The 11,612-nt window shown below is 45.7% G+C and overlaps 1 protein-coding gene across 1 annotated transcript; it reads left to right on the top strand.

The window, feature by feature from the left end:
* The first annotated feature begins 887 nt into the window (after positions 1-887).
* LOC136657624 (endonuclease domain-containing 1 protein-like) lies at positions 888-3,549 on the top strand. Its single transcript, XM_066634572.1, has 2 exons — positions 888-1,169; positions 3,004-3,549. The coding sequence occupies exons 1-2, from the start codon at positions 888-890 to the stop codon at positions 3,547-3,549; spliced, it is 828 nt and encodes a 275-aa protein (XP_066490669.1).
* The last annotated feature ends 8,063 nt before the right edge of the window (positions 3,550-11,612 follow it).

Raw genomic sequence — 11,612 nt, 5'->3', positions numbered from 1 at the left:
TCCCAACTGTACAATATTTACCATTTTCTGATACTCTGGCCTTTCCACCTTTTTAAATCTCATGGCACACTGACAATGCACTAAAATTGTAAAGGCACACCACTAATTTATGACAATAGATAAGGCACACTGCACTGCCGGCAGGGGGCTTACCTCCCCCAATGGCCCTAATCATAAATTACTCTCCCCCAAACACCCAAACGCACTTCTGTGAACCATTCAAGGTGCACCAATATGCCGTGGCACAGTGATTGAAAATGGCTGTTTTAGCCAACAACTGCAGAAGTACTGAGATGACAATCAGCCCAATCATATCCCCGGTGGCTCCACCAGACACAGAGGTGCCAAAATGGCTAACGCTGCATCTAGTGGTGCCACCGGAGCTGCCAGAGGCCTTCCTGAGGGAAGGGGACAGGAGCTATAATGGGTCTTCTCCATTCTGCACTGGCTATTTTGCCAGCGCTGACTGGAGGAGCTCTCTGTCAGGCTTTTCAGCATGACATGGAGCATAGGATCCAGCAGAGTTCCACCACTCCCACCCCCTTCTGCCCTAGTTCCTACTATCTAGAAAATGGCTGTCTACCCAGGGTATAATAAAGATGGTCAGTTTCAAACTTTGATTTGTATTCCTCTGCTCTTCTTTTTGAGAATATCGGTGTGTAATAATGTCTGTTAGGAGTGATCTGCATCAGTCAGACCATGTCCTACATATGGTGACTTTTCACAGGAGTGTTTCACAGCAGCTTCAGCCAGGCACTTAGTGGTTGAGGGAATATCTTACTGCTTTTGGAAGAAACCAGGAGCTCCCCTTTCTCTCTTCCTCCAAAGCTCTACTGATCGTACCTGTCACCTGTTTCTAAACAGTAGCTTAGCCTCAACAGGCCTGCATGATGTTGCTGCTGCTTCTGCTCTTCATCTGCGTGTGTTGGTCGGGGAACAGCGAGGTGGTGACCTCTTTTGAAGACACCTGCCCCCAGTTTTTCTTCAGGGGAACTCCCCCAGGTGACAGCCTTGAGCCTACAAACCTAGCTCGGATTTGTCAACGTTACAAAAATCAGTATCGTTTTGCCACTCTTTACGACAAAGACAATCGCATTCCAGTATACTCAGCCTACATCTACAACCCTGGGAGAGCAAAGAGGCCAAATAAGTGGATGGTAGAACCTCAGGTAAGAGATTATCGTCTGGCCACTACAGAGTTCTGAACAATCAGGGAGTAAAGGCCTTTTGACACATTATGGCCACTTCTGAAGAAAGCAGCCAGCTCAGTTCATAGTCGTCCCCCCCAAATCTCCTTCTCACATTCCAACAGGCACAGAAGGCTGGAGTAGCTCAAAATGCTGGCTCATCCAGCTTCTTTCCCTGCCCTCCGAAGAAAAAGGAAATGCCTTCAGTCAAAAGAATAAAGGTGGAGGGATTTATTACAGCAGAACATAGTTCAGTGGATTTAAAATGGGCTTTTCGCTGCTGGTGGCTTGCTGTAGAAAAACCTAAATTAAAAGTTTTTGTTACCACTCCGCAAAGCCCAATCATTGTCCCATTGATCATGCAAAGAGGATCTAAGGAGCAAAAGGGGTGCTGTTCACTCTAGCTGGATTAAGACAGTATGAGAAAAACACTATTACAGGTGAGCAATTGCAGGGATGACTCAGCATGCAGCAGAATGAATTTGTCTCAGGATGAATTAAAAAATAGCGGAGGGAGACTTGACTGGTTCCTTTGTCATGAATAAAATATATATCTCAGCAATTTCATTTGGGGCCCTGCTACTTGTTTGTAAGCAGGGACAGGGGTTTACTTGGAGCCTGTCAAACCTGTAGGTTTCCCCTGTTTGTTTAGTCTTTAAAAGGGCAGAGCTTATTTTGGCAGGTGCCATTTTTCCCCCAGAATATTATTGGGGGGGGGGGCGTTATGAGAAACAATGGCAGGCAACAATGGGAATTACCATGATTTTTGCATTAGCCACTATGTTCTTGTGGCAGTCACCGTTTTTTCAAGAATGTCCAAGAACAATGCAATGTCTGGGGCACCTGAAGGAAAAATAATTCTTGTTCCTTTAAAACTGATTTTTCCTGGTTAAATGAATAAAAAAACAAAAAGAATGTGCAGCTCTGCCATGTTCCAGGTAAGTCCTCACGCCCACAGTTAAAAAAAATGAATGCATGCAGTCATTGTCTCAGGCCATCCCAAGTTATCCTCCTCCCTCCCTCCCTCCCCCCAACACACCTCCCGCCTGCCCCCTGGCATGCCTCTCTCCGCCCCTTCTCCGCCCCCGTCAGCCTCCCCCCTCCCCAGAATGCCTCCTCTCTGCCCCCGTCCATGCCCCCACCTCCCTCCGGAAGACCGCCGAGCTGCGGGAGCTGGGCGACTGCCCCGTGCTAGCCCAGTACCGGACAGCACTGGGCTAGTACTGGCGGGAGCCCGGCGGTGAGCCCCGCAAACGTGCCTTATGGCATGTTTGTGACAGTATTGGGCTCTGAATAGTGAAATATTTTAATAACAAATGAGTGGAGTCATGAAATGAAAACAATTCTCCTGCAGGGAGCTGCCTAAGACTTCCTCTTCATCCTTCCTTCTCCCTGTGTGTACCTCCAGATTAGTTCTTTTTCCTCCAAAACAAGGAGAGAGCCCAGCTGGGGAAAATCTGCTGGGGGGGGGGCATGTACTGGGGGGGAGGGTGGATGTGAGAAGAATTAAATATACCTTCCTCTCCTGCAGGTACCTGCTGTGTTATGTCAGCAAATTCTGGGGTTGGAACTATTTATCTATTAATGTAATGTTGTGTTCCACTCTTTGAGTTCTAATTTAAAAACGTGTTAATGATACTAATAAATTCTTAAGCACCTAAAAGCAACTAAAGAACTATACAGTATACTGTGTAAAATTAATACTTTTAGCAAAATTAATACTGTAGAAGCCAATGCCTATGAGACACCAGCTTGTATATTCCCCTTTGTCTTTTCTTTAAATTTTCCTTTTGCATGCCTCTCTTCTTCTCTGAAGCTCACTGGATCAATGTTCCAACCTAACATGGATACCGAACAGGCCTTCCTGCAGAAAACTGGCAGCAAAGAGGAAGCTCTTCTGAACAGCCAGGCAGTCTTGCATGATTACAAGAATCTGACTAACTACAATAGGGGCCATCTGAACCCCAATGGGCACCAACCTGACCTGGATGCCAAAACATCCACCTTCACTTTGACCAATATTGTACCACAATACATAAAGCTCAATGGTGGGACCTGGAATAACTATGAGCAAGCAACAATGGCAAGCCAGACTGCAGGGTGCAAAGAGACATTTGCTGTAGTGGGAGCAGTACCTGGAAACAACTACATAGCTAATGGGAGGGTCAATAAGCCCAGCTATGTATGGTCTGCAGCCTGTTGTGTCATAGACAACAACCACCAAAGATCCTGGGCCATCATTGCCAGGAATGACGAGAATGTGGTGCAGACCCTGACTTTAGGGCAGCTGGAAGAGAAGCTTGCCAAGCTGTATAATACGGGTCGCATCTCTCTGTTTGACACTGATTGCCCCCGGGAATAAAAAATTGGCCATACACATCTCACTTGAATGTGCCAGGTGCCAACATACATGCTAAATAGTATCTTTATTCATAAATCATTAGCTTGCAATGTGGGTGAGTGCAATTAGGGAGTGGGATTTAATGGCCATGCTGGACTTGGATCTAATGCCTAGGGGATTTACTTTCACTTTGCCATGGTTTGTTTTTGTTTTTAATCCTGATCCATGCCTTTTCTGCAAGCACAAAAACCTCAATGTGCATACGGAACTCCTTGTATGCATAATTTTTCCTGTTCACCTCACTAAAGAGCCTATTTGTATATGCAAAGATGCCCCTGAATGTACATGTACATTCAGGAGCTTGGAGTGTGCACTGGAGTGCTCATGGAACTCTAAACTGAGGCCATATGCAGCCTTGCTACTCTCCCTTTTAGTTACCAGTAAAGTGAGAATTCTTAGCAACTTAGCAACAGGTAAGCAACAGGTAATGGTGTAGCTAGCAGGAGGTGGTCTCCACCCCAGGTTCCACCCATGGGGGGATGATACCACTAGTGACCAAAATTGCTAAAATCGCAGTTTTTAGGAATAATAACCATCAAGTTATATTATTCAATGCATAATTTACAGCAGAATTCAGTGAAACAAACCAGAGTGAAGTATCTCTATTCTGTCAAAAGTTATGGACAAAAAACAAGAAAACAAAAATGCAATTGTCTCATGTAATGAAAAGCACAATTTCCTTAACTCAAAATGCACCAATGAGACTGATTGTTCAAAGAGCCAATGAGATGTTGTTATGACACAGCATGGAACCAATAAGGTATTAGCAAGATGACACCAGGGATGGATCCAGCATTTGTGTTTGAGGAGGGTATGAGTACTACCTTAATACCAGAGCCCAGGTCAACCAGACGTACCCAGGCTGGGCTCCTGATTTGGTCTCTGTGGCCAAGGTTTGCTGGGCAAGTCGACCTGGGCTCTTGTTCTGGATTTGGAGCCCAGATCTACCTGCTTGGTAGACCCAGGCTCACATTCCAACTGCCCTCTGGAGCCACCTCTTCCAGGTGGGTAGATCTGGGCTCCTGTCCAGATTTGGAGCCCAGGTCTACCTGCTGGTTAGACCTGGGCTTACATTCCTATCAGCCTCTGTAACTGTCCTTCTAGGCTGGTAAATTCAGATGGCTCCCATCTGAATTTGGAGCCCAGATATACTTGCTGGGTACCTGGGCTCTCATTCCAACTGCCCAATGGAGCCACCTTTTCTAGGCAGCTAGATCCCATCTGGATCTGGAGCCCAGATCTACCTGTCAGGTAGAGCTGGGCTGCTATTCTGACTGGTGCCTGGTTTTGCTCCCTATCCTGGTGGGCGCCCTTACCCGCTAACAAATTAATTTTGTCATATGGAGGATGACAAATTTATGGGCCCTGGATGTCAAATAACCTAGATATGCCACTGCTCACAGGGTTTTTGTGAGAGCAAGCACAATAGAGATTATAAGCATATTTCAAATCTGTCTTCAGAGTGCTGAGGTACGTAATATAATGCCTTGCAGGTTGAATACAACTCCTGATTATGTGTATTCATGAGTGCCCCTTGTGGGATGTCAGGATGTGGGATGTAAAACAACCAAAAGACTTGGACTTGATTCCAAGTGGCCTCTGGTGAGTGAGACAAGGTGAAGAAATGCAGTGTAGAGCCACAGCCAAGCAGAGTAAACCATCAATAAAGGGAGTGACTTAAGAGCCCAATCCTGAGCTCCCATGGCGCACAGCTGAGACGGCACAGAAAACAGCTGCCGCCACATCCTCTGCTCCCATGGCAGCCACAAGTGGCACCTCAGGAGAAGGGAACTTTCATCTCCTTCTCCCGGGTAAAGGGAGTAGCCCCTTTTGGTCAGCGGAGAAGTAAGAGCCTTCATGTCAGGTGCCGAGCCTGACTAGAAAGCTCAGGATCCAGTGGAGCGTCTATCCACTGATCCCGCCCCCTTCCTCCCTGCTCCCTCCCCTGTCAACCTCCCCTCACCCTCTCCCTGCCTCCCACCTCCCCGTCATAGAACACCTTCTCCCCACCTCCCCCCCACCCCTACTTTCCTCTCTGCTGCTCGGTGGTCTGTGTGACCACCCAGTGGTGGAGGCTGGGTGCCTGCCCAATGCTAGCCCAGCACCAGCCAGTGCTAGGCTAGCACAGGAACATGCCCAGCATTAGAGCTCACAAATGTGTCTTATAGCACGTTTGCGACAGTGTGCACTGGTGGTAAGCTGGCACACTGAGCTCAGGATTGGACTCTTAGGTTGCAGGCACGCCTAGAATAGAATTGCAGTGCATCAGCAGTCAGCCCTACTTAGAGGATGCTTCAAAGATCAGCAAATGCTTTGTATGCAAAAAGGTTCAAGCACACCATTTCTAGTGAAACATTTGCTGGTAGCTGGGCTTGTTGAAATCTCTGCCTCAGAACTTGCCCATGCAGCTAATCAGAACTGTCATACAGGTCTGGATGGACCAATAGCCTGATTCAGTAGAAGGCGCTTTATACATTTAAGTGGAAACAAGTGTGGCAAAAATAAATTGGGAGCAAGTACAGTACAAAAAAACACTGATTGCTACAACTACAGGCAGAATGTAGTTGAAGATACTTTGCTAAATAGAGCCTAGCTGATGGCTATTTTAAGAAAAGAGATACATTAACAAATACCATAAACTCATCACAACATCAGACTAAGGGGTAGGGGAGAAGGAATGAATCTGATAACATACAAGAGAAAGCTTTCTGATACCCGCACACCCCAACTGAAACAGCAGAATGGAAAACCCAAGCTATGCTTCACACATTGATGGAATTGTGGGTGGAATCAAGAAGGTTTTTTGCTAGCTATGGCAGCTGTTTTGAACATGTGGAGATATGAGGCTGCTTTCTCCTGGTCCATTTATCTCAGTTTTGTCAAGCACGGACTGGTAGCATCTACCCAGAGTTTCAAACAGGGGTTCAGCCAAGCCCTACCTGGTAATGCTGTTAGGGATCAAACCTGGAACCTTCTGTATGCATAAAATGCACTCTGCATGCAGAATACAGACCCTGGCCAGAATATATGGTTTTATATAAGCATCTTTTAAAATTCTTATTTTATTTTTTAAAGCTAATTCAAATAACCCATAATTACTTTTTAACAAAGGACACAATAAAAAACAGTATCTTACAAAATAGTGGAATACATAAGGGATTAATGCTTAACTTTTACTTTAATTGCATACTGTAACTCAAAGCCAAAGTATTTCAATTACTATAATTTGATTAAAATAAACATTTCATAACAAACTCCAACAACAAATATTCTTATCCTATATGTTCTCTCCCTACATCCCCTAAAATCTGCCTAAATGCATCAGTTGAATAGCTTATAAACAAAGCATTTCATGCTCTTTTCAGTCTTCTACAGACAGACCATGACAGTTTTTCCATTTATTTGCTGTAGCACTTAGATCTTTGCTACAATAATCAAATTATTGACAATGATTTAATCAAATCACAGCCTCAACATATCCCAGCAAGTCTTATGAATGACAAACTTTATTTTACTCATTTTTATTGATATACTTATTATATTTACTTAATTAAATGATTATATTAATTAATTATACTTAATATACTTACAACCTGCCTGTCTATTAAAAGATTGCTTTAAAAAGTATGAACAAAAAAACAGTACATCTTAAAAACTCCTGATAAAACTAATTAGTAGCCACATTAATATGAGCAATAGAACAGGAGAAAAATGGAAAGAAGAGATAATGAGGGCAACACAAAAGCCTCCTGCAGTAGCAGGCCTGCCCTCGAGGCGCCCCAGGGCAAAGGTATATGATGGCACACCCCTGCGTGAAACCCATCCCTCCACTCACCTGCAGCGCAACAGAGCCTCGCACAGCTCCAGGGTTGACTGGGGAAGCCTTCTAAAGCTTCCCTGCAGTCTTAAACTGTACTCCTGGTACAGTTTCCAACTGCGCCAGGAGCCTGGAGTTCCATTTCAGCGTGGCATCGAAAAGCCAAGGAAGGAGTGAGGTGAGTTTCCTTAGAGAGTGAGTTTCACAACTTCATTAGGGCAACTGCAGGAAAGGCCTTTGTCACTACCTATTATACTTCAAATGGTGAGGACACGAGATAGGACCTCTGAGATATAATTCATATAGCCTTGTGAATTTTCTTCTGTTACATGTGTTTGCTGTTCTGCCAAAGTGGACATCATCAGATAGGTCATGCAACTGTCCCATTGCCAGGGTGGGTGTTTTCTTCGCCCTGTAGCAATATATTGAATTACAAGGTTTAAAAGCACATGTCAAGGTCACCATTTGTCAAGCAGTTTAAAAGTCTGTAGCATGACTTTACTGTTTATGTGCAGTGTAACACTGGAAGCTGCCTTCTACTGAGACACTTCATTGGCCCGTCTAGCTCAGTGATGACTACATCAGTGGTTCTCAAACTGGTGGATCATGACTCACCAGTTTGTGTAAAGCTTCCCCCATCCCATTAAGAGGCAGGGGAAGGAGAGGCAGCTTACTTACTCCCTAAGTAAGTCTTTGCAGAAGAAGGGCAAGGGTAGATTGTGTTGCTAAGGGAGGCAAGAGGGGTGCTTTTACTTACTGTTGCCAGAATCAATGAGCAGGAGGTGTGGGGAGCCCTGCGCAGCCCTCTGCAGGGCTCCTCAAGTGTTAGAATGTTGAGAAACAGCACATGCAAACCACTTCCTGCAAACTGGAAGTGGTTTGCATGTGCTGTTTCTCAATATTCTAACACTTGGGAAGCCCTGTGGCCTGTATGGGGCTCCATGTACCTCCTGCTCCTTGCTTCTGCCCACAGTAGCAACACAAAAACCCTTGTCCCACCTCCACAACAACTTACTTAGGGAGTTACACTCCCTAAAAGTTTGAGAACCACTGGTATATATGAACTGGCAGTGACAATCCAAAGTTCCAGGCAGAGCTGTTTCCAGCCTTAACTGGAGATGTTGCCATGATTGCATGCAGAATATCTCAAATTCAAAGTGCCATCTGCCATTGAGTTATTGCCCTTAAGGAAAATGCTTTATGGATGCTCTTTATGAAGGTGCTCTGCAATGGATATCCTCTGACCAGCACCAGCTCTGTAGCTGGCACAAGTCTGAGGAGAAAAGGGGGACAGGGAGATTGCTGATGGAGGGGATAGCATCCAGCATGCACCACTGCCCCCAGATCCACCCCCTCCCTTGGCCCCTTGCTACTGCCTTATGTGTTCCAGTGGCTGCAGTGGGGTCCAATGATGGATATTGCAGCATTTCCCATCGAGTTCCCTTTCCCTTTCCAAACTTAAAAACTTTATGCCCACCTTCGGCTAATTAGCTTCCCTTATCCAAAAATAGCCAGTCTTAATTATGTGCAAAGCACTGTGAACCCCACCACCCCCGTGAAGGCAATTAGCAGGTAGGTGACCTGTTCAAGTTGCTAGGGTTCTCCTTCCCCTACCCTGCTCCAGTCAACAGGTTCTCCAGCCACAGCAGCAACTCCTTGGTTCTGCACCATCTTGTATGGCTGCAGCCATACAACAGTCTCCAGCAATCTCCGCTGTAGCAGCCCTACGCACGCGCGCACCCCCTTACACATGCTCTTTCCTTCTACCCCCCACACCGTCTGGCAACATTCTTTCACCTTTATCTCCAAAGTACTCATTACCCCACTAGGTTACAGCTGAAAATTACCATTGCAAGCAAAAGTTCTGGCTTTAACTCTATACTTCCCAGACCTATCAACACAAGGGGCCACTGCTGACACCACACACTATCACCTAGGGGGAATCTTCTATATCTCCACTACACAGCAGCACTCCCAAAATATCGGCAGCAGGACTCTATTCTGCTGTTGCAAAGTGATCTGACTACATAGAACTGGGCTACAATAATTTATATACAATTCAGAGAATAGAACTTTGGTCTAAAAGTTATAAATCATGGCCACTTACCACGGTTTCCTTATGACGATTCCTCATAAAATAATGACCATAGTTATTGTAGATAACAGCAGAACAAAGAATAAGGGAAAATGTAACCAATCTAAAAGAGACATAAATAGATAAAATGTCAAACTTAGGGGTAGGTGAATGGGGTGATCACTGCCCCTGCCAACCCTGCTAACCAGAAATACTAGTATAGGAGCAAATCCACAAGAAACCACTCTGAGAGTCACCTGGTAACTGTCCTCCAAGCTGAACTGTTTCATTCTTGCAATAAACAGATTGCTTGCATCATTTACGATAAGGCCAACGTGATTTTATATTCCATTTGCAAAATTTGGTGTTTTGCTATCACACGATTATGCTCCAGAAATACTAGCAACAACCCAAATGTATATTGCTGCAATCCTGGTTGACCCTGTGCAGCCATAGCTTTTATTTAACTGCTGTGACCTTGGAGTACAGTCCAGTTTGCTCCAGACACATAGAATGGAAACAGAGGGCAAAATGGGTGCACAGCTACTGGAACCCACCTCCCTACGTCACCCTTTTTAGGGGGTAAATTTGAATTGGATTGAGGAAAGGTGCCATCACCTTTACTGTCATCACCCTAAGCCTAGACAGAAGGAGGCTTCCTTGGGAAAACATCCCTCCCAGGTTAACAGAGAGCCCCAAAATGGGGGATCCCCTTAAAACCTGAGGTATTCAATTTGTGTGTCCCACCTCCCTAGGGAGGCGAGGCTGGCCCACAGGGGTGTCCTGAGGCATCTGGGGAGAGCGCCGCTCAGCACATGCTGCCTGCTGACTTGCTGCTTTTCTGCAGCTGTGAACAAAGTGGGTGGGGCAGTGTGAGGTGGGGAGGGTATGTGAAACATGGTGGGGGGAGGTGGGAGAGAAGGCTGGCTGGGCTGCCGTAGAGGTGCTGCATCTCATAGAGGCTTGTAGAGGCGAGCTCCTGGCAGGCTTCAAACTGGGAGGCAAGCCTGACCTAGAGAGAGCAGTGCAGAGCTTTCCTCGGCTTGGGAAGGAGGGAGCCCAGCCTGCTCTTAGGGGGGGTGTCCAAATGCCCCAGCCTGAATTCCTCTCTCTTATGTGGGGGGAATAGGGGTGGCATCTGCATGTTGGCGTGTATGTGTGTGAGCCATCTACTTTGTAATCTTGCTCAGTGTGGTTGCAATCCTCTCCACACTTTCCTGGGAGTAAGCCCCATTGACTAAAATGGGACTTCCTTCTGAGTAGACCTACACAGACTTGGGGTCTGTGTCAGGTTAACCTCACCTTTCTCTTTTTCCGCCCCCTTCAAAAAGAAAATAAAAACCGCTCATGATGGCTTTGTCTCCAAAAATTGATTAAAAAATAAAAATACCCATTCCTTTTCAGCCACCCCCCTTTTTCCTTCTGCCTCCTTTTGGGGGCGGGGTGGGGGAAACACTCTGTTGGCTGCTATTGTAAGACAAAAGGCACAATCCTAGCTAGGTCTACTCAGAAGAAAGTTCTATTGTGTTCAATGGGACTTACTCCCAGAAAAGTGAGGTTAGGATTGCAGCCAAATAGTTTCTGTGTCTCAGTTTGCAATTAGCAGATACACACAAAACAAAGTCTTCCCCTCCCCCAGCAAATTCATCACTCCCCCCCTCCCTTTCCAAAACCATCCAGGTGTGCTGCTAACAAACTCAGGGCACAATTCTAACCAGGCCTACTCAGAAGTAAGTCCTATTTTGTTCACTGGGGCTTACTCTCAGATAAGTGTGGTTAGGATTGCAGCCTCAGAGTGCTGGCAGATTTTTTTTGTTTCTAGTGTATAATTATAACACCTTCATCCCATTTGGGGGGTAACTGAGGTGAGGTGTTGTAATGGGGAGCTGTGGTCAATGGCTACAAGGATCAGGGGAGGCGCGAGCTGGAAAAGTTCGAGAACCACTGCCTTAAAACCAACCTGTAGCAGACACTGAGCGCCTTTGTATTTCTGCTGTCTGAACTGAGTCTAGGTAGGAAAACAGTGGATGTAAAAGAAATGTATTAGATGGCTGAAATATCAAAACAGAAGGAAAGTTACTGTACTCAGGACAAAAAGAACTCATCAACTAACAAAAGGAGAAAAGGGGGAAG

This window comes from Tiliqua scincoides, chromosome 7 (assembly GCF_035046505.1).
Source record: "Tiliqua scincoides isolate rTilSci1 chromosome 7, rTilSci1.hap2, whole genome shotgun sequence".
In the NCBI taxonomy this organism is placed as follows: Eukaryota; Metazoa; Chordata; class Lepidosauria; order Squamata; family Scincidae; genus Tiliqua; species Tiliqua scincoides.
Note: the sequence above shows the minus strand (reverse complement) of the source record. Positions and strands in the feature narration are given on the sequence as shown.

Bases quoted from the DNA above. Each gene is read 5' to 3' on its own strand.
- LOC136657624 (XM_066634572.1), top strand. From the start codon at position 888: ATGATGTTGCTGCTGCTTCTGCTCTTCATCTGCGTGTGTTGGTCGGGG. The intron at 1,170-3,003 runs GTAAGAGATTAT...TCTTCTCTGAAG, and splicing joins AGTGGATGGTAGAACCTCAG to CTCACTGGATCAATGTTCCA.